The 25,426-nt window shown below is 51.5% G+C and overlaps 6 protein-coding genes across 6 annotated transcripts; 1 reads left to right on the top strand and 5 right to left on the bottom strand.

Annotated features, from left to right (window-relative positions):
- Positions 1–367: 367 nt before the first annotated feature.
- KD926_001460 (histone deacetylase hosB) lies at positions 368–3,751 on the bottom strand (the record flags this gene model as incomplete). The annotated part of the gene is made up of 1 exon (XM_053096694.1): positions 368–3,751. One exon carries the CDS (start codon positions 3,749–3,751, stop codon positions 368–370), a length of 3,384 nt encoding a protein of 1,127 aa, XP_052959211.1.
- Positions 3,752–6,548: 2,797 nt separating this feature from the next.
- On the top strand, positions 6,549–7,397 carry KD926_001459 (YggS family pyridoxal phosphate enzyme; the record flags this gene model as incomplete). The annotated part of the gene is made up of 1 exon (XM_053096693.1): positions 6,549–7,397. One exon carries the CDS (start codon positions 6,549–6,551, stop codon positions 7,395–7,397), a length of 849 nt encoding a protein of 282 aa, XP_052959210.1.
- A 335-nt stretch (positions 7,398–7,732) lies between these two features.
- On the bottom strand, positions 7,733–10,812 carry KD926_001458 (AP-2 complex subunit alpha; the record flags this gene model as incomplete). Its single annotated transcript, XM_053096692.1, has 4 exons — positions 7,733–7,837; positions 7,913–9,855; positions 9,964–10,298; positions 10,361–10,812. 4 exons carry the CDS (start codon positions 10,810–10,812, stop codon positions 7,733–7,735), a joined length of 2,835 nt encoding a protein of 944 aa, XP_052959209.1.
- A 1,186-nt stretch (positions 10,813–11,998) lies between these two features.
- KD926_001457 (putative copper resistance protein Crd2) lies at positions 11,999–12,464 on the bottom strand (the record flags this gene model as incomplete). Its single annotated transcript, XM_053096691.1, has 3 exons — positions 11,999–12,078; positions 12,146–12,241; positions 12,305–12,464. 3 exons carry the CDS (start codon positions 12,462–12,464, stop codon positions 11,999–12,001), a joined length of 336 nt encoding a protein of 111 aa, XP_052959208.1.
- An 897-nt stretch (positions 12,465–13,361) lies between these two features.
- On the bottom strand, positions 13,362–15,148 carry KD926_001456 (homeobox transcription factor; the record flags this gene model as incomplete). The annotated part of the gene is made up of 5 exons (XM_053096690.1): positions 13,362–13,741; positions 13,817–14,261; positions 14,327–14,456; positions 14,547–14,684; positions 14,757–15,148. The coding sequence occupies 5 exons, from the start codon at positions 15,146–15,148 to the stop codon at positions 13,362–13,364; spliced, it is 1,485 nt and encodes a 494-aa protein (XP_052959207.1).
- Positions 15,149–23,056: 7,908 nt separating this feature from the next.
- On the bottom strand, positions 23,057–25,390 carry KD926_001455 (THO complex subunit THO1/HPR1; the record flags this gene model as incomplete). The annotated part of the gene is made up of 7 exons (XM_053096689.1): positions 23,057–23,480; positions 23,532–23,845; positions 23,905–24,054; positions 24,110–24,766; positions 24,825–24,943; positions 24,997–25,096; positions 25,151–25,390. 7 exons carry the CDS (start codon positions 25,388–25,390, stop codon positions 23,057–23,059), a joined length of 2,004 nt encoding a protein of 667 aa, XP_052959206.1.
- Between the last annotated feature and the right edge of the window lie 36 nt (positions 25,391–25,426).

The following is a 25,426-nucleotide window of genomic DNA, read 5'->3' as shown; positions in this document are numbered from 1 at the left end:
CCAAAGCGTCAAGGGGAGGAAAAGGCCGTGCGGCAGCCTGGGAATATAACTATGAGAGAAGGAGAGAGAGAGGGAGATGAATAAGGCAGCAGACATCGCTGGAAACCGCTGGCACATGCGGAGGGCTGACTCAGCCACGGAGATCGGCGATAAGACAATACGATACGGTCTGGTAAGTTACAGCAGGTTACGGGTCACGAGACACGCGGATCATTTCATTCAAAGACAAGGGGTATATCAAACACAGAAAAGCCGACAGAAATAGCAGGTAATATGATGAGAGAAATAAAATACGAAACCTGTAGAGAAAGTGGGAGTGCAGATGTAAGTTCGCAAGAATAGACGAAGTGGACTGCAGCGCCATTGACTAACGCTCTGATGTCTCATTTGCGTTGGGTGGAGCAGTACGACTAGTTGATGCAAAGGGAATCGGACTGCTGGACGTAAAGACAGGTAGTCCGTGTTTGTCTACACCGGCTGAGGTCGGCGGTGAGAATAGAGTTGAATGGGTCCCGTCGACCTGCGGCATGGCCCCCGGCGATGTCGCGAGAGAGGTCACTGCCGTCTCGGTCGAGGGCACCTGCGAGGACGACTTTGGGTTGGAAACTGCCTCGAGATCGGCCCAGCCATGTTGATTTGCAACATTGGTTGTCTCTAACCCACCGGAGGCAGTGTTCGATCCCGGGACCACGGCTGACGAGGCGAATGAATGCCCCGGTTCTTCCGATCTGCCAGCATTGTTTGGCGACGCAAGAGCGCGGGGACCGACCCGAGAGCTAGTGGGAGCCGAGGAAGAACGAGAGGCGGGTTTGTTCGTGGATGGACGCGATTCTTTGACGCCGGGAGCCATTCTAGGCGGTTTAAGGGTCTTTGCCGGCTTGGTCAATCGCTTTTTGCGTTCCTCAGCTGCCTTTTGTTCCCTGGCGGCGTACTCTTCTGGAGATGGCACTTTTAATTTGATGTTCAGCTTGCGCACCCCAGCGGCAAGACTGTCCATGTCATCCTGCGGAATTGCCCCGGTCGACTCGGCCGGCAACCCAGCCGCTCCCTCGCCGGACCCCACAGATGAAAGAAAGCCGGACGGAACTTGAGGGACTGGAGGTGCCTTGCGAGGACTGGCAGGGCGTTTCGGGGTGGTAGGTCGCGAGCTGCTCGTTTTGCGACTACTCGCTGCAGTTCCGGGGCGACCATACCCGCTTGACGAGGTTCTTGGAGCAGGCTCTCTCACGGCGTGGTCCCCTGGCAATGGCCGCGTCGACGCGGACGTAGAAGCAGAAGTGGCACTCTTTCTGCGGACCGGACGCATACCGGGTGAGGCCTCGTCCTTGATGGCATCCGGAAGGTCGCTGGCGGGGTCGATCGTCGTCCTGCGGTTGTCCCGCGGCGCTTGTCGTTTCGGGGTCTGCGCCCTAGGAGTGCTCGGCAGTGAAGTCTTGGGTTTTCTCTCCCGGAGCTTCCTGCGGTTTCCCTCGGGGGCGGTTGACGCCGTGACACTGCCGGCGCCGTCGATGGTCGTCTGTCGCTCCCGCCGTAAGCGCGATGCTTCGGCGTTGAGCTCCTCGGGCCGATAGCTGGCAATCTGTCGATCGCTGGGGATGAGAATCTTCGACAGTTCATGCGTCGCGGTGGCCCAGCCGACCGGGGGTAATGGCGGCGCTTCGTGGTCCACACTTATCTGCGAGCCGTTGGACCTGCGATCGCGCGGCGTGGCGACCACTTTCGCGGTGAATGATTGCGTGGGTGCGAAGTAGGTTGGCGCTGCTTTCTCGCGCGACTTGGCCGGTGCTGACGGAGGATAAACCAGGGCTTCCAGCTCCTCCAGCATGGCGGGGGACCACCAGTCGTTGTCATAGACAGTCTGTGGTAAAGGGGTGGTTGGGTTCGGTTCTGACTCGGCATCGAATATTCCCAGACGATCCGACATCTCTGCGGCCAACCGATTCATCCGCTGATCATCCGCGCTGTCAGCAGTCATCCTCGAATCGCTCAACCCGGAAAGGTGACTCAGGACGCCGCTTGTCAAAGCCCGATTGCTGTATCCGCCTTCCAGGACGCTGATGACGCGCCCGTCGACTCCTAGGCCCTCCTCGGACGCCATTTGAACAACGTCGGCGGTGAACCTGGCGTAGAAATCGGTTGGGACGCTGACTTTGTGTCGCTGCATGCCCGCGCTCTCCCATTCGCTCGCGTCAAATCCGGCGGAAATGAAGATGGCCGCTTTGGGCCGAGGCCCCTGGGGCGTGTCAAGAAGGCGCTCCGTATGCGCACGTAAGAATGCGCGGGCCTTCTCAATCAACACCGTATATTTGGTAGCATAGAGCTCCCAGAATTCCCGCTCCGTCTTCCACGGCTCCAGGTGAACGTTCCAAATGGACTGGCCATGCGCTTTGTCGATGCAGACGCTCGCGTTGCGTATTTTCTCTAGCTCCCCGTCCTCGCAGGGGTAGGAATTGATGTCGTGAAGGCTAAAGTAACCCGTCATGGCTTTCTTGTAGCTGACTGCGTTCCTGGGAGCGGTTATCGCTTTCTGGTTCTGGTCCCACGCGATCTCCTGCGAGCCATCGCCATGATGCAGATCAAAGTCCAGGATTGCGGCGTGCGTCAGGCCATGTGTCATGGCAGCGTGGGAGATGCCGACGTGAACATTATTGATCCAACAGAACCCGGATGGGTGACCCGACGGGCAGTGATGTCCCGGGGGTCGGATACACACAAAGGCGCGCGTGGCTGAACTAGGACCAAGGACGGCATCTACGCCTTCGCAGACGCCCCCAAGAGCGCCCTCAAACGCATTCAAGGACTCCGAACATAGGTACAGATCTCCTGTGTGAAGATCGGGGGCATTCACGTCGGCGCCATCCTTGCCCGCGCTGCGGGGTCGAGTCAATTCATTACCGTTCAGCGCCAGACGGGATTCCGCCGCATCGCACATGCTCTTCAGGTCTTCCATCCATTTCGCTCCATGCACATGCGTGACAGCGGGAGAGCTGAGAGCCATGGTCCGCTCCGTCCTTCGAATCTGAAATGGCGGCACGGGCAGATGGCTCGGGTTGAGATCCGGGTGCGGACCAAAGCGGCCACCTGTATACCTATGCGCCAAGCGGACATAGGCAGCGGAAACACCTAACGCCCCAGCTTGAATCCGTTCCGGTCTCTCCACGATGGTGTTCAAAACTGTGCGCGACGACCGGGGACGCGAGAAACGGTGGCCGTAGCAAGCGTTGTGAAGGACAACGACGGTTTGGGAGTGTAGATCCGCGGACTGGTGTAGATCCAGTTCCTTGTGGAAGTGGTCGGCGGCGATGGAGGCAGCGGTGGGAAGGGTATTTTCATGCGGAGCATGTAAAGACGGCTTTTTGAGCGACATGTTTGGGGTGTTCGCGGCGGTAGGGGAGGTCGCGAAAGTGGGCGACGAAGACTGTCGCGACAGAGTAGGACGCGGGGACCCCCCACTCCCGTGATGTATCGATCGCAGCGAGGCAGTAGACGAGCGCTTTTTCAGACTGGAAGAAGACCGGCGACACTCATCTCGCAAGGAGTTGGAGCTGGTGGTGCGTCGAGGGGTTGAATGCACCTGGGAGAACTCCGAACGCGGGGGCGCATTCGACGGAGATAGTCGCGACGAAGAGGGTATAGCGGGAGGGGAAGCTGGCAAAGGAGTTACGACGGTAGAAGAGTAGTTCAGGTGGTCAGACCAAGGCGTAGGATCGATGGTTGGAGGAGGTGGTGGTGGAGAAGAAGAGGTAGACATTTGAGTGAAAGAGGGAGTGAATGATGGAGGGTCATCGCGGTTGGAGGGGTCCATGATGCCGATGAACGTCGCATTGGTCGTTGTGGAGGGAGGACAATGGAGGCGTGATAGTAAGTGGTCTTATTGGATTCGCCGACAAACGGGCAAAAGAAAACGAATGGTAAGAGTCACAAAGGAGATTGGCAGTTCAGTAGGGAGAAAGGGGGAAGTGAGAGGAAGGTTGAATGAGGGGAGAAACATGCAAACAAGGAGATGCGGTAAAAGGGGCCGTCGATCCCCCATTCTCCCCCCTGGTTCGTTCCTTCCTTCCTTCTTTTCGTTCTTTCTTTCTTTCTGTCTCTCTCTCTTCCCCCACCCAATTCTCCGGTTCGCCCTTTCTAGACTCCGTTCTCTGACTACGGAATACAACCTACGATCTCGATCTTCCGATATGACCAGAAGATCGTCGTTGATCGATGGAATGGATCTTAAACCCTCATGGCCGTAGACATTCATTCAATAATAATAATCAAGGGATATGTGTCTGCCCAAAAATTCATCGGCAGATATGATATCTAACATGAGTTTCCACATTCACAAAAACCCCCAAAAAAGAATAAAAAAAGATAAACAAAAGATCAAACGCCTTCAAACCCCAAATCCCTGAAAAGGAAACTTAACACCGGTCCTTTGTCGCTTACCCAATATCCAGGAGAGAGAGAAAAATCACAAAAAAAAAAAAAAAAAAAGACAAGAGTGAGAGAGAAAGAGGGAAATACAGAAAGGAGAAAGGAGGAGACATTCCATTCAGAATGTCCGGGATCGCACTCCACATAGATGATACCATCGCCGACGGGGAGCCATTGTCCCTTTTTCATCGTCGCTGTTGATAGAGGATCCTTTCCATGATCGCTTGGACTTCTTTTCCGTTTTAAAGCTTCTGGTTGCATGAGTGTTGCAGAAACACTGCATATGCACCGTCTCTATGGACGTGCCGGGGCAGCTGTCTTGCCTGCGAGAGGCGCAGAGTTGATGACCCGCGTCTTCTTCACATTGACACCACGCGTATAGTGTGAAGTACTGTCGACACATGATGCGGTTTGTTGTATTTTTTGTTCTTTCTCAGGAGACTTCAAGGTTGTTAGGGTGGTGGGTTGATGAAGGACCGTGCAACTCCGCGAGCTTCCGATTAACACCGAGAGAGAGAAAAGGGGAAAAAAATTTGTTTGTGAAAAGCGTCGAAATGCAGAATTCCGATAAAATCGGGAGAGAGTGGTATGCGATGTAATTCTAATCTGGAAATTAATCGGTGTCGAAATCGATCTCTAATGGTTGAGACTTCTTGCGAGTCGTTTGGTTTATTTCTGTTGCTGCGTAGCACCCCGATCCATCCTTCTTTTGGTCGTTACCCCTCGAATTACGGCAAGATCCGGTGGTCTACCAGCGAGGAAAGCGGTGATGGTGATAGTGATAGCGGATAAACCAGAGTAGCGATCGAACTCGTTAGAGACAGGAGGATGATTCCGTGGGAGTGAATCAAGCAAGATAAGAGGTAGTAGGTAGGTAGTAGTAGAGACAGCTCGAGGGGCGATGATGACAGCCACGGGGATGGATAAGGTAGGGGATGGCAACGGAAGTACGGAGTAGTAAAAGCTATAAGACACGGAGAGGGTCCAGAAAGATTCGAGACAAAGTCACAATGGAACGAGAACGATGATGCGCACACTTAGGGTCCTAGGGAGGCAGACGGGGCCCAGTCCATAAGTAATTACTTTGACGTCAGCACGAAATGCGACAGTGGAGAAGACCCGGCGTCAAAGAAACGCTTACGACGGTGGAGTCTTCATGATTTACCCAATCCAATCCCAATCCAATAATATCCGGCCGTTGAAATTCCATCGGCCTAGCCGCCTGAGTCGTTGACTTTCTTGCCGTTGCCCTATCGTAGTCGAGGTTCTAAAGTAGTTCATCGGTGCCTGGGCTTGGCTCTGTCTCTCTCTCCAACCGGTGGTCGCGTGGACGAAAAGGTTCAGCCCAAACTGCGCCCCCTTCACCCTGGATGTGACCTAGATTATGTATATTCTTAGGCGGGCCGTCTAGAAGGGAAGAAGGAAACAGCGAAACCTCCTTTCAAACCGAAAGAAGAAAGCAAATCGATGATCCAAGGCCGAGATGAAAGACGATCACGCAAGAACAAAGATCCTTTGGCGCCAGTGATCTTAGTCAGAAGACTAACGACAGGCCCTCGATTCTCCTCGAGTTGATCAAGGTGAAATCCGATGGAGCCCAAGGAAATTTGATGGACGGCAGAGTGGGTTCGACCCTGGAGCCGCCGTCACAGTGTCCAACACGGCGTACCGTTGTTCGTAACTTCGTACTAGGGCACAGAGTACTCCGTGAATAGTCTTCAGTCAGATAGTCAGGGTCAACTCTCTCAAGCTGGATTGTAAATAGTCGGAGGAACCGTGGGAATAGCGTGGCAGCACCATAGGCAATAGTCAGTTAGTTAACTACCTCAACGATTATTCTTAGTAACCCTGACTCTGACCCTCGCCGAAAACGGCACTCGCGCCGCTGTCCGGGGAAGCTGCGCCTGGCTCCTTCCGGCTAGCCTCTCCGGTCGGAGGGTTTCGGAGCCGATCTCCCGTGTCACGTGGCACCGCGACATCTCGTCGGCCTCTTTGGGCTTAGTCCGCGCGGGACCGAGGGATTGAGGAATTGAGGGACTGAGGCATTCTCGTCAAGCGACAAGCTTTACTCGGTCACCTCCGTCTTTATCTCTCCACACATCATTCCCTCCACTCCCTCTCTCTTGGCCATGACTTCCCAGACCGACGCCCCTCCAACTACTACCGTCATGCCCGCCTTCCCCGCCCGAACCGCCACTCTTCTCTCCAACCTGGCCGCCGTCAGCTCGCGCGTGACCGCCGCTGCCAGTAAGAGGGCCGCCAACGGAGTCGAGGCCAAGCCGATCCGCCTCGTGGCCGTCTCGAAACTCAAGCCCGCCACCGACCTGCTCGCCCTGCATCAACCCCCCGCGTCCCAGCTCCACTTCGGCGAGAACTACATACAGGAGCTCCTGGAGAAATCCAAGCTACTGCCCCCCACCATCCGGTGGCATTTCATCGGCGGACTGCAGTCGAACAAGTGCGCCACGCTGGCACGCGACGTGCGCGGCCTCTGGGCCGTCGAGAGTGTCGATTCCGAGAAGAAGGCCTCGCTGCTGAACAAGGGCTGGGGCGAGCGGTCGGCCGATCTGCGCGCCACCGACTCCGACGAGCGACTTCGGGTGTTTGTGCAGGTGAACACCTCCGGCGAGGAGAATAAGTCCGGGGTCGACCCCGCCGAGGGCACCGTGGCGCTGTGTCGCTTCATTCGGGAACAATGCCCCCGCCTAAAGCTGCAAGGGGTCATGACCATCGGAGCGATTGCGCGATCTAAGGCCACGACTCCCGAGACCGAGAACGAGGATTTTGCCTGTCTACGCGATACCCGGGATCGCGTCGTCAATCAGCTGGGCCTGCAGGGCTCCGATGCCGAGTTGGAGCTGAGCATGGGCATGAGTGAGGATTTCGAGGGTGCCATTGCTTTGGGAAGTGACGAGGTTCGCGTGGGAACGACCATCTTCGGCGAGCGGCCACCCAAGGATCAGGCGAGGGTTATCTAAACCGAATGAAGAGTTTGATGAATTACGACCTTGCATTGTCACGACGGCCCAGAACAAGCGGGGGCTTGGGGGCTCTGTTAAACAAAAACACATACTGGTTCTTTGTGGGATAAAGGTGGTGTCACTGTTCAAAAGTATTCATACATAGAGTAATCGATATCAATGAACCTACCTAATCATCTCACGTCCCGGGAGAATATAGGGCAGAGAATCGAAGAAAATACATTATGAAATGTGTGATGGAAAGAAAAGAAGTGAAAGGGAGAAAGAGAAAGTAAAGAAGGGAACCTCGCTCGCCTCCTGCCAAATTTACAAAAATTCACTCGTCATGGAATTTACAAATCATCCGCTAGGCTTCCCTGCGATAATCTCTGCTCGATCTGCTTTGCCAGTGCCTGCGGGACCACTTCTTGCGTTGCTCGGATAGTGATCCGGTACATCTGTCAGGGCAAATAACGTTAGCCACCTATTAGGTTGTCCTCACGCGCACACGTTTAGTCGGGGAGGAGCTTTACCTTCTTGTCGTAATTGGGCTCCAACCGCAGGAGACAGCCCGTCTTACCGGTCGAAAATTGATAGACCGCACACCCCACAATGTTCTTGGGATTGGGATCAACCCCATCCAACACCCTCCATCCAAATCCTTCGACCGATTTTCGTGTGAATGATTCGCTGATTCCCTTGGCCTTTGCCACGGCGCTAAACGTACTCTGGGACTCTAGAGGACCACCCCCAATTTGCCGCCAACGTTTGAAAAATTCTTCGGCAGACAACGCGGACGGCTCCATGTAACGGTGCATTAATATAGGGAGCTGCAGGGTGTAGGCTTGCAGCGCACCTGCAAGATATGAAATCCGAATGGTAGGTGCTTCCGTGAAGGGTCCGTTGGCCGCAAAGAAGAGCGTCTGATGGGTTTGGCCTGCCGCCGGAACAGAGGGATCGGGAAGATTCTTGGTGTCGGCCTTGAGATTTGGCGCCGAGCGGTTGTCCACCGTGGTGGTCAACGATCCAATTGGGAAGGATGCTTTGTTGCTGATGTAGATTTTTACCACGCCCATATGAGCCCGATACTCAGACCGCAGCCCGACTTGGATCTGGGCATCCTCAAAGAGCACACCTTCATCGGCGAAGTACAGTCGATTGTACCCAATCTCCCAGTCCGGCGTCAGATGGGCCGCACTCGCCAGGTTTGGAGGGGGTGCTGATGGGGCGCTAAGATTCAATCCCGCGAGGTCGCCCGACGCGCTCGACGGAGATGCTGCTGTTGCCGGCGCCGGCACCGTTCCGTTCGTTCCGGTCTTTGTGCCGTTGACAATGGTGGTGAACGAGCGCTTGAGCCCCGTGTTTTGAGCCATGAGGATCTCTTTCTGGTCGGTATTGGCGTCCTTGCCGCCCACAACCCAGGTTTTCTTATCGGTTGTGCCCGCTGTTCTCTGATGGAGTCGAGACAAAAGAATCGAGGCTCTTTCCGAGAATGGTGGCATTTCATCGCAGACCGTTCGAAGAAGATCATCGGTGGGAAGTGTCGCCAATGACAGGTATTCAAAGGCGCGCTGCTGCAGCTCGGAGTCCGGTGAATGGCTGTAGAGCTTGAAGATGTGCAAAAGTTGCGGCTTGATTTCAGGGAAGAGATTGACGAATTTCACAAAGGACGACAATATCATCGCGCGGGTGTTGTCGGTACTAGTAATCATCTTGGCTTGCAATGCCAGGAACTGCTCGATGGGACTCGAGCCTTGATTGTCGGCAATCAAATGCCCGAATTCCCCTAGAACATAGCACCCGATCTTCACGAGACTCTCGTGGCAATCAGTCTTTAGGTAATTCAGCAAGGTATGGGCCGCGTAAGCCTGCAGCTCCTCGTTGTTTGTCACGATTTGAATCACGCGCTGCCACACCTCGTCGTTGACGTGGTCACCCGCTAGAGAGAGAAGTTTCAGGGTCATATCGATATACCACTGAGCATCAGTGGCGTACTTCTCGGTGAGAATTGCTACCTTCAACACCATTTCTTCTCGAATGGCATAGTCGGCAGTTTGAAGGTAGCGCAGCAATTCGTTCACGATGGGACCGGCATTGGTGGTGTCGCACATGCTATAGATGAGATCTAATCCTTTACGTCGAACACTGATATCGCGATCCCGGAGAGACCCCAGAATAATGTTCTGGTGCTTCTTAATGGGATCTAAAGTCTCGGCCCTAGCCGCGAAATGCGTCATGGCTTCGAGTCCTAAGTACCGAACGTTGGTCTCACGCGACTGAATATACTTTCCCAAGCGACTGGAGATTTGCAACATCAAGCTGTGTTCGGTGTCGAGGTGGATCAAAAGATTGATAGCCTCGAAAAGAATAGCATTTTGCGCATTATTCTGCTGGACATTCTTCGGCGTATCCATTGCCGCATGCATAATTTGTTGTAAAGAGTCACGAATGATCTCACGGACATGACTGTCCTCTGCTGCGCGTTAGCTATGACTGGCACGGGTTTTCGAGTTCGGGTAAAGATAAGAACAAAAAGGAGAGAGGGAAGGGGATAATGGAACAGGGCTCGGGTAGGGCTTATTACCAGAGGGAGGATAGTACTGCAGCAAACGCAGCAACTTGACCTGGATCCAAGGACATGGTACGCGATAGTAGAGATAATCCGGTGCTATATCATTATCCACCACGATTCTCTTCAGCCGCTGTGCAGCTTTGACGTAGCTTCCTCGGTATTCCTCCGGTTTGTCCTGGACTAAAGCCATAACCAGAGACGTCACGGACAAGGTCACACCCATATCTGGGTCATCCATTATAGAGATGATGCGCTCGGCCCACTCATTTTGCACAATGCCAGGGTATTTGCGATACAAGCGGAGGAGAGTAAGAGCCGCCTTTTTCTTCACGAAGGCTTTCGAAGTGCTATAAGACGTAATTTTAGTACCAAGTCTCATGAAACCCAGGGTTCAAGAAGGGTGGCTTACGGGGAAATAAGTAGACGATGAACGTCGTCCGAGAGCGCCTCGCCCATCTCTCTGCCACCCACGTTGGCCACCGCATGCAGCGCCAAACAGTTATTCAACTCATTGTGATCCAGCAGATCCTTGCGGATACTGTTCACGACCAGATGCAGCAGCTCGTGCTGCTCATGCAAAAACAGAGTTACGGCAAGGTATCCGATCTGCTTTTCGGAATACTTGGGGGAGGATATCAGATTGACGGCCTCCAGGTGACCGAAGTCGACGTCGTACCCTTGAATGTAGACGTAAAGCAGCTTGCAGACATATTTTTTCTTTTGGTATCCGTTCAAACTGCCAGACTTGAATTTTTGCCGAATGTTGGCCAATTCCTTGTTCACTCGCTTTTCCTCCAACTCGCGCGCTCGTGCGTTGCGCAAATCAGCGATGAATTGGACGAGTCCTCGCATGGACGACATGGCGATAAATCTAGCATAGGCGTCGCAGGCTTGCGGCGGGCGAAAGAGATGAGATGGTGATCTGATGATATTCCGCGACCGAAAAGGGGGAGGGGGGTCTAGTCCCGTCGTTCTTCCTCACTTTCGAACACTTAAGCGCATAGAAACCACGTCGGTGGGATTCGCTTGGTAGATTATAGTGTCATCCAAACATGCCCCGAAGCCCTCTGATAGATCCGTTTATGGCGAAAGGAACATGATGTGGAATGGGCGTGGAGATCGGCTTAACGCGACAGGGGGTCGGAGCGATCGGTTTCGGCGGGGGGAGCAATAAGGGGAGCTTGATGGTGGGGAATCCGAAGAACAGCGAAGCAGAGACAATGTGACCGACGACCGAGAGGGCTGTCCCAAGGCCGAGGAATGACAGAAACGATCCGGATGTTTAAGGTCAGTGGACAAGCTCAGCTTAGAGAAGTACTATGGCTGTTTTAGGGAGCGAAGGCCTGAGCCACTTCCGCGGCCGATCCGTGCACGAGGGTGGCGGTGCACGGAACAACGTTGACACGCCGTGGCGGTGCCGCTGCATACCGATTGTACTGTCTAGTAGTTACCTCCCAGAAAGAGGATGAGGAGAGGGATTCGTTCTGTACCTTCTTCCTTTCTTTACCCCTCTCTATCGGGCAGAAGGCATATACTGTACAATAGACCTACTAAACCACACCAAGTTTATTAACCCATGTCAAATAGAACTTATATCGTATGTCAGGCCTACTGAGCTATGTCTGTTGGACATGTATCGCACGGTAGGTCTATCAAGTGACGCAGATTTCATAGATATTTTGATTATCATTAATTGGTTGATTTAAAACTAAAAGGCCGCACGTGCCAGGCCTCTATATGCTTGTGTACCCTAAACGAATGTCAACATACCGCGGATGCGCAGGAGTAGGTGCTGTACATCAGTATCTGATGTAAAAAAGGCAATCAGGACACAAAAGATCAATGGAGAATGCAAGTCGTAACAATGCCATAACTGTGCGATATACGCAATACTAAATGCAGTCAACCGTCCCGGCAATGGGACTTTGCAGCCGCACTACAACCTAAACTCCCAAACGCACGCCCATACCCATGCAAAATCAGATCGTCCGAAAACACACAGACGCCCCCAAGTGCGCAGCTAAAAAGAAGGAATAACCCAAATCAATCAAGCTCGGGTGGTGAAATCCGTCTCAAAGCTCTCGACAGCTGCATCGATAGAGCTAGCCTTCTCACAGGTGCAGGAGGCTGGTAATAGTACGCAGTTAGTTCAGGTCCAATTCGAAGTGTTCAGGGCAAGGCAAGAAGAACATACTGGGGAGTCTCTTTCCGCAGGGGCAAGCCTCGCCGGTAATGGGGTGGTTCTCGGTCGTTGACCGTTCGCAAGTACATTGTCCAGCGGGACGCGCACCTATACAACACGAGTCAGTTCAAACTGATAAAACCCGCAAGTTAGGAGTTTGGAGAAACGTACGGCATGAGCATCGAGCACCCGAAATAGCGTTTTCAGTGGCGGACTTATGGCATGTGCAGTGAAGAGCGTTTTCTTTACCACACGAGCACTTGGCCTGAGCTGCGCAGACACAGCTTCCGTCGCTAGAGGTCTTGCAACAGGTCGAAGTAGGATGAACCATGGTGTTGAAGTGTTGAAGTCAAAGATTGAAACTCTAGTAGAGGTGGGCAAGATAGCCCGGTTGTGAGAATGAAAACGGGAAGGTCTGATCCGGACGCAAAGGTCTAAAGTAGATAAGACGCTTGGAGATGGTGAAGAGAGAGAGAATCTGTCCAGCATGATCCTCTGGTAGGAAACTCCCCCATTTATACTGTTCTGCATGACTTCATAAGCCGCCGACGACCCTTGAATGATGAACAATCCCGGCGCTACGATTCGCTGGTTGACCCCCACCCATGACGGCAGTGGCCAAATAAGATCCGACCTAAATCAAGCACCCAATGGGACTGCGCCAACCTACACCAGGCTTACTTTACCTACATGCTCATTGGTCCACGGAAGAGTAATCATGGAATCCAGATTCATGGAATTCACGTGGATTGATTTACAATACATAGTACATACAAAGGTACCTTAGTCGGAGAATTCAGAGCGACGGAAACGTATTATGCAATTGTGACGAGGAGAGGAAAGATCAAGTGCAAAAGTATGCCTAGTAGAAAAAAACAAAAAGCAAAAACCACATGAACGCCTGGTACCTTCCCGCTTCCAGTTGGTAAAATGTGCAAAATGCGAACGCAATTTTCCCCATGTAAAGTAGTAATATCAACAGATTTCCCCAAAACAAGTCCCCCTAATCAGACAAGAAAGATAAACATGGCGAGGTTGAGATGCCACATCCGGCAGTGAGAAGATGGGATAAAGGATTATGTAAGTGCAGGTGATTAGACACTAGGAGAGGAACGACTAACAAGTTCCGAGCAATAATGCAGAATAAAGTCAAACGTAGGAGGAAAAACAAGATAAAGACAGGGGGGACAAGCAAGAAGCCCGATCTCTCAAGCCAAAGTGTAGAGGGTTATAGGTAATTGGCGTAATCAAACGGCTGATTGCCAAACTTGGCCCGCAGAGGATCTAAGATCTGCGGAGGGTTGGCCATCCGGTCTTCAGATGCGCCACCGACGGTTCCATGACCCACATTGCTCGGCTCGGGTGGGAATGAAGCCGGTAGACTCATGCTGGAAGCATTGGCCTGGCTGAACGGAATAGCGGTGTTCATGCCGTAAGGGTGGTGCTCGTATGGGTACGGTCGATAGTCCGACGAGTCCGAGACGGGTATCGGATGTAGTGAAGGCATGTGTCGTCCGTGCGCTTGCATTTGGGAGTTCATTTCCATCCCCCCAAATCCCTTGGGCGCGGGCATCGTAAGCGGAGGTTGATAATTGTGCGCTTGCTGATCTGATGGGAAATTGCGGTCAGTCCAACCAAACATCTAATAACAGCAAAGACAGTGCGGGGTTCGAAGAAACCTACTGTGACTGTCCACATGGTACGGCACAGAGTGCTCGGGGGGGGCAGTTGGTGATACCGAGCCCTCCAGTGGCCGATGGTGATCATATCCCACGATCATGCCATTGGCTGGCCGGCTCATACCAAAATCCACTGGGCGCCGCGCATAGGGCATGCCGGGAGGGTTGAGAGGGTCGCCTGGTCTCGAAAAGCGGCCGGGGAATTGCAGTCCGGTATTGAACGAAGATTCCGAAAAACTGCTCGATCTAGGGAAGGGAAAGGGTCCCCGAGTATTCCTCTGAAGCTCCGGCATGGGCGCTGCTGGGGGTGCTCGCCCTGTTCCTTGATAGGTCTCCATACTTCTGTCGGCCGCGGTTGAGAAGCCATTCCCTGTTGTGGAAGTCGAGCTTAGGGGGGATATCACATAGTCGTCGTCGTTCATTCGTTGTAAACCGTCCGTAAGCAACATCTGGGACCGACTGTTAGTATCAAAACATGCTCCTGTCAGTGGGTAGGTCCAGGGAGAACACGCACCGGTGTTTCTGACGTTTTGCCGTCGAAAGGAGTTCGGAGCACCTGAGTCGTGTCAAAATCATCAGGCAGTGCTCGAGACTTCAGCATTCGCTCCCGATCATTGCTGGTAAGCCTCTTGAGTTTTGCGCGTCTAATAAAAAACATTTTAGTTGAGTTCCATGGAAAGACGGGTCCCAGAGCGAGACAGAGCAAAGAGAGAGAGAGAAAAAGAAGAACCAACCTGTTTTGAAACCAAACCTGAACTTGACGGGGCGTCAGTCCTGGGATTTCCCTCGATAATCGTTCTCGGTGAGCGGCATCGGGATGGGCCTGACGGGTGAACTCGCTCATTAGAAACCGGGTTTGATTGTGCGTCAAGCTACCATATTGAATCAGCACTCGTCTTCATTCCAACATAGACCTGCCCGGTCAAGCCGACATGGGCACCAACCGAAATCGTTTCATCTTCTTCTTCTCCGCTTTCGCGTCGGACGCCCGCTTTTCTGTCGATGATCCTGCTCCTTCATCGGACGAAGCCGCCATTGCATCCCCATGATCCTTCTCATAATCCTGCATCTCATCCTGCTCGTTCTTCCTGAGCTCCGGAGTCAATTCCCTCTGAGCGTTGGGACTGACAGCGGCACGTGGGGTAGAAAGAGCGGGTTCGCTGTGGTTGAGTTTATCCAATCTCATCCGTGACAATGAATTTCCCTCAACTTCAAGTTTTCGGTTTTCTGAATTGCCTAAGGGTATTTCTCCCCCGGGATACCGGCCTTGGGCGGAAGCACCTGGGGAGGTCGAAGTTGGAAAGGCATTTTCAGCCTTGAGCACAACCGGTTGCATGGCGGCAGGGGACACCCTTGCTACGTCGGCTGGTTTCTCCCACGATCCGGGTAGCCTCGAAGGTATTACCCTTGACCTCGATGGGACCTGCTCACTGTTCCAGGACGGTGCCTGCCAGTGATTTGTAATTGCAGACAGATGAGATGTAGATGGAGGTGACAGCGAGGACAACCAGACACAGGGTCCACTGATTGACATGATAGTAATAAAATCACTCCCCCATATAGTCACGTTAGAAACGCTCAGTAATGATTCGATGGACTGTCGGCTTTGGGTGTATCCCAGTCAATTATATTAGGGAATTACCCTAGTCTCAGGATCACTGCCAGAGAACACGGGGTCTGAGCGAGACTTCGGGGCGCTTCCTGAAGAAGTCCAGGGTTTCTTGGGATCCGCCGATTATTAGGTGAGAAAAAGAAAAACGAAAGCGGGGAGGGGGTGAAGAACAGTGGCAGGGGGTTTTCCTTCAAGAAACAAAAGAAGAATGATAGTAATAATAAGAAGTGAAAGATATCAAACGAGAGAAAACAAAGAGAGAGAAAAAGAACCAAAAGAGAGGGGGGCAGGAGTAGAGAGAGCAAGGTAATTTCTGGGACCCGGAACCCTCAAGGTAGAGATGGTATCCGGATGATGGTAGACGAACGACAACGAGTCAAGGGAAAAGTGACAAGGTATTCAATGAGCTAAATGTCCTAACGAACCACCAGTTTTTCCCCTGTCCCTCAGAGCGATAAAGGAGAATCTCAATATCAGCTAAGGCCAACAGCCAGCGGCAAAAACTGAGGGTCGATCCCTCCACTGGGTCCTGGATACGGCGGGGGGTTGCCGTATGGTGGGTAGAAGGTTATAGAAGAAATTAAACAGTGCTTAGCCAAGCGGGTGAGAAGGGTCAAGAAAATTAATAAGAGGGGGTGGGAGAAAAATAATAAAACATATCACGGTAGTGGAAATAACAGCCAGAGAGAAATGGAGATGTTAGATGAAAGGCCCTGATGACGGCCAAAGGCCCACTAGATCTTCCACATTGGCCACCACAAGCAATAATCAAATTAAAGGATGCAACAAATGCCACGAAGACACTCCCACCTGTTGGCAGTCGTCACGGCAAACAGGGGATGGAGGATTTACTCTTGATACAGGATGCCAGTCCAAACGATAGGCAGAGACCTAGATGCTAACGCGGAGGACAAACTTAAATGATAGAGAGAACAGTGCAAAAAGAGAAAGAAAAATAAAATAAAATAAAATAAAAAAGAATCAACGGGAAAAATATTAAAATGATTGAATAAAAACGGGTCCAGAAGCTATGTAAGAAAAAATCAATTGAGAAAAAAAAAAAAAAAGCACCGATTGAACGGGCCACCGCTTGATAGTTTGGTTAACGGAGATCTTACACCATCCTGTGTTTGTTAACGATGCTCCGTAGCGGGTATTTGGTATACTCCGTTTCCTGCGAATGATCATAGGGGCCAACGATACCACCAGAGAAAGGGGAGGGGGGAGGTAGTGACTAGGCTAAGGAAATTGGGAATTACTCCCAGGATCGGTTCCAGTGCAGCATAACGGTAGTAGTGTGCTAGACAGCGGTACTAGCCATGCTACTTGGGGTCATTCATCAAAAGACCGAGAGATGATCACGCAGCTAGGGTTTGTTTTCTTGACGCGTTGGAACTGACACAATCGTCCCTCGGTACATGCAGGCACGAACGAACTTCCTGAATCAGAATAGGGAGAAAGAGGGGGTAAGAAAAAAAAAAAAAAAACAAACCACGGCATATACAATCAAGAAAAAAAAAATAATAATAATAATAATAATAAAAATCACATTTTTGCTGCGGAAGCGAAGTGGCGAACTGAAGCTCCACGGCGGCCAGACAGTGTCAGACGGTCTGGGATGGGCCATGGCAGCCCTGTGAATGACATTAATAGGGGGTGGGAGGGTTTGTGGTGGTTCACGGCAAAGGAGATGTAGTCACTACTGCTCCGTACAGCTATGGAGTACGGAGTAGATACTCGCAACTTCAACGGGTCAACTCGTCGAGAGATGTTCTCACATTCCACGGCCATGATTGCACGTAAATTTTCCGACGTGGAGCTGGGGTCCCAAGACCATCGCATCACATCGAGCGGGTCTCTGGGAGTCTAGGATGTTCCTAGTCCGGCACCCACCGACCATTGTGCTGACCAGCCAACCGTTGTTTTGGAGGGTAAATGGACCCTTGTTGCCTGGCTGGAGCTGGACCTGACTCATCCGACACCAGAGTCTTGTTACTTGAGACCAGTACGGAGTACACCATGTGGAATACCTACCGACGGCGCTAGTCGTGCGTTGGCTCCATAATCCGCCGGAGACCGGGCATAAGATCAAGGACGAAGTCCTGAACCTAAGAGCCACTTAGCGGCCTGCCCGCCACCTTCCACCCCAAAAAAGATAGAGACTGACTTGGGCAACGACAGCTTTGTGGGCAATCACCGAGGTGCGCGAGGACGATACCTACCGTACGTAACGCTGAGGAGCCAAATGGGGGCTCAGTGCTCACCCAGGTGCCCTAGCACTGTCCCGACGTTGATTTTCGGATGGGCGGGATGGATTGGTTACTTGATCGATCGATCGATCAACATTGGGTTAAAGGGACGGCTGTCAACCATTCCCAGTCCCAGGTAAAGATGTGGAGGGAGGTCGTTACCGTTGTATGGACGTATACGTAGGAGTGGTACGTAAAACGTCTCCTTACTATCGAGTAGTAGCAAGGCGAAATGGGGCCTCATCTAAGACCTCCATACCAAAGTCGGCATAGGGCGCTGGATAGCCAGGGTTTGCGGAGAAAATGAAGAATCTTCCGAGTTTCGAGCCTCCTGCGGCCGAAAACGATTCCATGGCAAGCTCCGGACGGACCAAGGAGCGGACCATGCATCGAGTGACCTGAACGGGCATTGAACCGAGCGTGGCGCTAAATCGCGTAGTGAGCAACGGTTGAGCGTGGCGGCCTCAAGTGTTCTCCACCCTGACGAGAGGGGATGGTTTTATTGAATAAGGATTGGAAGAGACTACGTGCCTGCGCTCCACCTCGAGGTATTGCACGAAACAACCCGAGTGGAATCGAACAAGGATTGGAGGAGGGGGGAGAGTACTGAGGACTGAGTACGGAGTACTCAGTAGGCGTGTTTTGGAAATGAGATTAGATTCCCAGGGAAATTGGGAAATGAATTAAATGAGGATTATAATCTAAGAAGAAGCGCCAGAACAATAAAGATTGATGGAGAAATCAAAATTAAAGGGAAATTGTAAGTGAGCACGCAGCAAGTAGATGGGTAAGTTTAATTAGATGGGATGGGCCGAGTGAAGAGGGGGGAAGAGGAGAGAGAGAGAGAGAGAGAGAGAGAGAGAGAGAGAAAGCAGTTCATGACGGGAAGAGAGGGGGAAAGAAAAGAAAAAGAAAAACAAGGCCGCCCGCCATTGGGGGAGGTGGGAAAACCACACACTGGGTGGGTAGGAATTTGGATACCTCCCATGTTCTGGACGTACCTTACAGTATACCTCGGTATTATTGAAGTATTCGAGATATGATCAGAGTACCTACTATCATGTATGTACCTACTCTAAAGATACTAATAATATATTGTAGGTGATCAGAAACACCTTGAAGGTATACAACATTTTCATCATACAGTCCTTCTTGAATATTACCCGTCGGTAAGGTACCTCGGCATTATTCAAGAGAGCAGCAATAGGGCACAGACTTAAGTCGGAATAAGATAGGGAAGAGAAGAAGGACTCTATTTCTCCGTATCATTGTCGGAAAAATTGCCCAGGAGCTGCAGATGGGGCCTGCATGTTTTGCTTAGATCCAAACATCTGGTAACTACGGAGTACGTACTAGGTATGCATGTCAGGGTAGGTACAGTTTGTCTTTGTATACACCCTAGGCAGGCACAGGCATCCATTACATACTCCGTATAGCCAGATTCCGTATACCACCCAGTCTTCTGAGGTGCTGCATTAATTAGAGTACCTCCCGAATTAGTTATGGCGACCTGCCTAGATTCTACCAGAATATTACTCCGGATGTAGGCATCTGCCCTGAATCTGATCGTGCTTGACAGTAGGACCACTAAAGAATAAACAATTAAGAAAATCAACGAATTAAAAAGGAAAAAAAAAAACCGACTTCAGCTATTCCATGCTACGTAACTTATCGGTGTACAGGTATTCCGTAATCCGTATCTAGACCGTATGGAGAATCTAACTAAGTACCGATATCTGTTATGGAATGACAGTGCCTACGGATCGGTAAATAGTTCCATGCAGACCCATCAAGCTCTCAGCTACCTACCAAGGTGCTCATACGAAGTATAGACTTGGGTACGGCAAGCGGCTCAGAACACATTGAGTGTATTTTTCTAGAAAAGAATGAAATAAATTGGGGGAAAAGGAAAAGGGCAAATTATAGGACGACGACAAGGACGAAGAGAAAAACAAGCAAGAAAATTCTGATGATGCCCGTATGAAGCCATAGAACAAGAGGAAGAGGAAAAGATCGACCGAACAATGCTCGTATCCAATCGTCCTCCGTACTTCCAGATGGATATTATTTACCAGGCGATATCGCTAACGAGCTGCGGGTAAACCAATTCAGATTATTCACAAACAAAACGAAGGTTCAGTTCGCCTTGGTGATGGTCTTGGCTTTCCGGGCCATTCAGCTGCACCACGGATCCTGATGGAGAATCCAATCTCGCTGCGATATGAATGTGATACTTCGAAAAGTGGAATAATTACCTTCTTGGTCGAACTAGTGGCTCGTAGTGGCCACGGCTAGCACGGTAGTCGCACCTCCTGTTTCGAAACAAATCCCTCGACGGATCACGTCGGAGGCGAAATCTCGGTGTTATCGCCCGGAAGCCTTGAAGATACCTTACGAAGTATCCGTACCTTATCGATTATTGTTATGGGTAACTACGGTACCGATTCTTCTTCAATAATAATCATCATTGTTCTCCAGTTTCCTTCTGTCTTCTGTGCGCCCCTTCTGTGCCCGCGGTCAAAATGGTCATCGGCATTCGAGGCAGAACCTGACAAGACCCTACCTATTGTCCCCGACCCCGAAGTCCGTACTAGATTTTAGCCTCGCCCTCTCGCAGACACTTGCAACAAAATACGGAGTATTGATCCTACGTATTCCGGACTTCGCCTCCCTTGACTCGGAAGTTCCGAGGGCGGAGGAGAGTTACCGATGGACACAACCCGTCCAGGGCAAACCCGATTGTGGATAGATTAAAGGGCATGGGGAGGGGAATGGCATGATCCTCAACTCAGCTGGATCGTGAAAAAGCCACGTCGTGAACACCAGAGTCGGTAGAGAGAGGCTGTGGGAAACCGAAACCAGCGGGTGGATCACCGACGGGCTCGACTGAAGTCGATCATAACTCTAAAGAGTCCCTTCAGTATTCAGTATTCGACCATCCGGCCCATCTCGTTCATCGTCAACACATCCTTCCGTTGCAATCGGGGCGCACGGAGTAGTTGTATGTATCTAGTATTCACCGCCATGTATCCGTAGTGCGTTGCAACAACGGTGCGGGGAAGAAGATCCCAGGCAAATCGATGACGATCGAGGATGAAGTGGGCTGGGAGATTAGAGAGGAGCAACTTTAATCTCTTCCAAGGCTTCGCGTGGGCGCCAAGAATCGCCTTCGACCCCTTCCAATTTCTCGGGCGGTTGCGATGGATGCGATCAAGGATGACCTCCTGCAGTGGGTATTGGGTAACGATGCGGTCCCCGGCCATTACGCAAGCCAGGGACAGCCGGATCAGTCTGAAGCCTGACCTGAATCAGCAGCGCCAAACATACGATCAATCAACAGGGTGGAGGAGGAGGCAAGAGGGGGGGAAGTTGGAGGAACGGGCTAGGAGATGGGAGATGGGAGACGAACCAAGATAGGTTCCTTGCACAAAGCAGTTGAAGGGCATCCTCGGAAGTCTTTCAGTAATGTTTAGGGACTCCGTACGAACAATTGATTGTTGGACTGTTTGTGCATCCCGAGTAGTCCGTAGCTACTACTGAGTAACTACGGAATACGGATACAATTTACAATTTCCATACTCCGTAGAGTGCGGCTGGTCTGTGCGGGTCCTCGGATGAAACCTTGAAACAGTTTGCCTGGGCCGAGATGTGCCGTCAGGACAACAAGACATAAGACATAGGTCCCGGATTCAGGGCGGCTGGCGCCCTGCTCTCCCGAGGTTTATCCTTTATCCTTTTTCTTTGTTTCATTCTCATTTTCCTGCCCTACCTGCCGTGTCTCAATGAACCAATTTCCTTTCCCAATTGTCTCGTTGGACGGATCACGCCTGGATATACATACTACGTGCATACTACGTGCATATATACTTCGTAGGGACTAGGGTCGGTGGTGGTAAGGTATCTCACCCCTTATCGGTCCATGTCTGTACTCCGCATGGTCGATGACCTCCTAATTAAATTATTGCAATGAACGGTACCGGAAGGTTGGAATATCGATCGAAATTCAAGCTCCCTAAGCTACCTCGAGGTTAGGCCCTCGTACCTTCGTTCCGCTAAGAGCCTAAGGTCCAACTGCCCACTTAATTTTGATTAAGGCGATTTTTGGCACATGGATTGAGCTTCAACCGGCGTAGAAGAGGTGAGACATGGCGTATCAATTGAAAGAACTTCCTCTCGGCCCCAGCGACGGCACTGCAATCTCGCATGACAGCTAGCTAGCTAGCTACTATCGAGGATCCAAGGGAAATGATCCGGCAAACCAATCCCCACTTCCAGTCAAGCTTGTTGTTGATTGGGCTTGTTGCCTCTCGCAAAATGATGCCGAACTCGATGGTTATGCAGGAACACCCCCCCTCCCTCATGTTATTAAAGTTGCTGATCACCGACAGAGGTTGGACCCTCATCCGTAGCTTATTCGCCTGGACCTCAAGGCCATCGAGAAGAAGTGGCCCTCTAGGTTCTTGGTGAGTTCATCCGGCTCCATGGTGATTCGCCTAGAGACCCCGAAGTGGCCTCTTGCAGACGTTCCTCTTTTGCTCTCGGCCCCTCAGCTGAAAGCAGAATGGCAGAAGTTCCTCGGGGCCGCCGCGGGCGACGCCTGTTAGTATGCTCTGCCTACTCCGGAGTATTATTACCTATTATCTACCCTCCCTGACCCGGGCGACCCTCAATAATTTCCGGTTGGCGGTACGTTCCGACCACAACCTGGTTGCGTGGCCAATCTCTCGTGCTTTTTCGTTTTTCTTTTTCATTTTCTTGTTTTGTCTTGCGTGGGTTCGAAATGCAGGCCTGTCAGAAACAATGGGATGGACCAAGTAAAGGTGACGGCCATTATTGATTGACAATGAGCAGGGGGTTGAAAGATACCCCGGTGATTTTGGGGGGGGGAAGATTGCCACTTCACCAGAGATGTACTCCGGAGTACTAGGTGTACGGTGCAGTGCCACTGCGAGAGCCCAAAGAAAGGGAGGGGGGGATGGATGGATGGTAGTTGTCAGCGAATACCAATCATAATAATCGCGGTCCCCGCCGTAATCTCGCAGCTGCCCCGTGACAGCCACTGACAGAAATAGACGCTGATGCACACGCCCCCCCCCCCTCCCCCGGGAAACTACCTAAACTTCCGTGCCCATTTTACTCTCGTTCGCTCTCACGGTCTCGCCCCGCCCTTCCTCTTCTCCCCTCTCTCCGTCCAGCTGCAGGGCGTTCTCATTAGCATTGCGAGTTGTGACATCAATGCATGGCACTTGCAGTAATCCAGGGAATGGGCCGGGCATCCAATAATGACCAACCAAAAATCGCGGTCGTTGGTGATGCCTGAACGCTAACGAAAGTCGAGAGACCTAGTTGGCTGTCTCTGCCAAGTCTGGTGGGGTGGATTATTTCACGTCTCCTGCTCTTTGCCCGCTGCAATTGCGTCCGTCGAGTCGGCTGATGCCTGGACGGTGGCAACGCTCGAGTTTCCCTTCCCGGCATTGCCAACTCCGTGGTTGGGCGCCGGTTCAGTGACCTGGCCCTCTGCTGGAGTCTTTGAGGCCGCCTCCGATACCTGGGGGGTTCCCTCAAGCGTCTGGGAGGCACTCTCAGCAGGTATGTTCTTCTCAAACAGAATCCCGATGTTTTTGCCGTCTTCGAGTTTCTGAAAAGCGGCAAGTTTACTCTTCGCAGAGAGCCGGAGAATCCGCCAAGACTTGCTCGCTTTTGCACGCGTTGCGTGGTCTTTCTCAGCCTTCGTTTTTGCCATATCAATATCCATGTCATCATCCATGATACCCATCAGAAATGAATCGGCGGCGGGAACGGTGAATCTAGAATAATGTCAGCCGTGCGGAATTAACCATGATAGCGCTTCACTTTACCTCTCAGATTCGGCAAGTCTCTCGAGACCGGCAGTTGACTCGCCTTCCGAAAGAAACTTGAGATCCAGCGATCCCATCGGCGAGGGACGAAGACGTTTGTTGGCATACACTTTCGTCGCTTGCTCACGGGCGCCGGCATACTCGATCACCGACACCGGGGACTTCTCGATCAGTGGGCAACCCTCTGCTTTCCAGCGCACCCAATTCTTATCCCTCGATAACACAGTGTCCACCATGCGATAGTAGAATTTACCACCGATTCCTTCTTGGAGGTATTCCTCTATGGCCTTTCTGGTTCTTACGGCCCACCTGGTCTACTCAATTGTCAATGTGTTATACACACAAATCCGACAGGGAAATATGGGTTTCTTACATCTTCGTCATTCAACAAGAAGCCATAAAGCACAGATTTGTTGGTCATGTCGGCCATCTTTGCTTTTGCTTTGGGCGTAAGAGACAGCAAAAAGTCCAGGAGAATGAGGGCTTGAACGAGAACATGTCTCCTAAAAGCGGTGTCATTGATCTAGAACAAAGGATCAGCAATAGAACCTAAGCGAAATCAATAGGATGATACGAACTTCAAGGTCGAACAAGTCTCTACTTGTTAAATATTTGGGGTTGAAACTGCTCGCAATCTCTTGGCCGTCCGCAGTCCGTTTCCGTTTGGAAGATTTCCTCATTTCTTCCGACGTCCTCGTAGCTCCTGAATTCTCCATTTCCATATGTATTGACCGAAATGTCGACAGTGTAGCCTCAAGTCCAGCCTTGAAAGTAGCGAAGTGCTGGGAATCGAAGGTTTTTGTGGGGGCGGAAAAATAGGCCTGTAGACTCCAAAACATGGGATAAAGTCTGTTCAAATCAATCTTCGTCTCCTCACTCTTGTCGTCACCTTTGGAAACAACTAGTCTCGGTGCTTTTGGTGAATCCTGCGCGGGCGCCTGGGAGTCCATGCCAGTCTCCTCCGCCTTCGTGGGCGTATCCTGCCCATTGAAGGATTCCACATCCATTTCATCATTCTTATTGCCTCCATTTTCGAAATTCTCGTCGAACGTCGTGACATTTTCGGTATGGTATTCACCCCGAAGATTGACGGCGCTTTTGTCTCCCAGGGGAAAGCTTTGGAACAAAAAGATAAAGACGCGGCCACAAAATACGGTATCTTCGGCCCGAGATAATCTTCGAAGTAACTCGTTGCAAGATCTCAGGATAATCAGGCTTTTCTGTTTGAAGTGTTTCTTCCGGATTATTAGCGAGTTTCAAATGTAAAGGAGCAGGCACCAAGATGTCGCATACTTTTGTATTCCGCTCCCTCCTGGATTCCAAGTAATCGAAAACCTTGCGGCAACCATCTATAGTCTGGCTATCTAGCAGCTCCTCGATGAGCCAGAAAATCAGACCTGGTTCGCATTGCTCTAGAGGCTTATTAGGACAATGGCCATTGTTCAAAGACATCGCGAACACTGACCGTAATCGGAGAATATGGAAATTATGTCGAGTAGGTTCCAGATCTGGATGAAGCCGGGGTCGTCAATTGACGTATGGGCCTTCAGGGGATCAACAATTAGCTATGAAATCTCCGATGATCAAGAAGCTCGCAAAAGGGAAACGGAGTCGCGTACGAGGATATGATAGAATTTCTCCCTGAAAGCTATTTCAAAAGTAGCGAACTGTGTTTGTTGGTTGAATCGATTCGCAATCTTCTCATCCTCTCCCTGAATTCGCCAGAACGACTCGCCGAGATGCGCCTCTGTCAAGGGGGGTTCAATCTGTTTGTCAGGTTTGACTTGTTCGGCCTGGGTCAAGAGATTGTCAACCAGTCGCCTATAAGCATGGGTAGTCACAGTATCCACGTCCGCCATATTCCGTTCAATACCCGAGAGATGTGATGGTGAGGG

Source organism: Aspergillus affinis, assembly GCF_023601865.1.
Source record: "Aspergillus affinis strain CMG 70 chromosome Unknown NODE_12_length_464043_cov_86_772839, whole genome shotgun sequence".
NCBI lineage: Eukaryota > Fungi > Ascomycota > Eurotiomycetes > Eurotiales > Aspergillaceae > Aspergillus > Aspergillus affinis.
The sequence above is the reverse complement of the archived record's forward strand: the minus strand, read 5'-3'. Positions and strand labels throughout refer to the sequence as shown.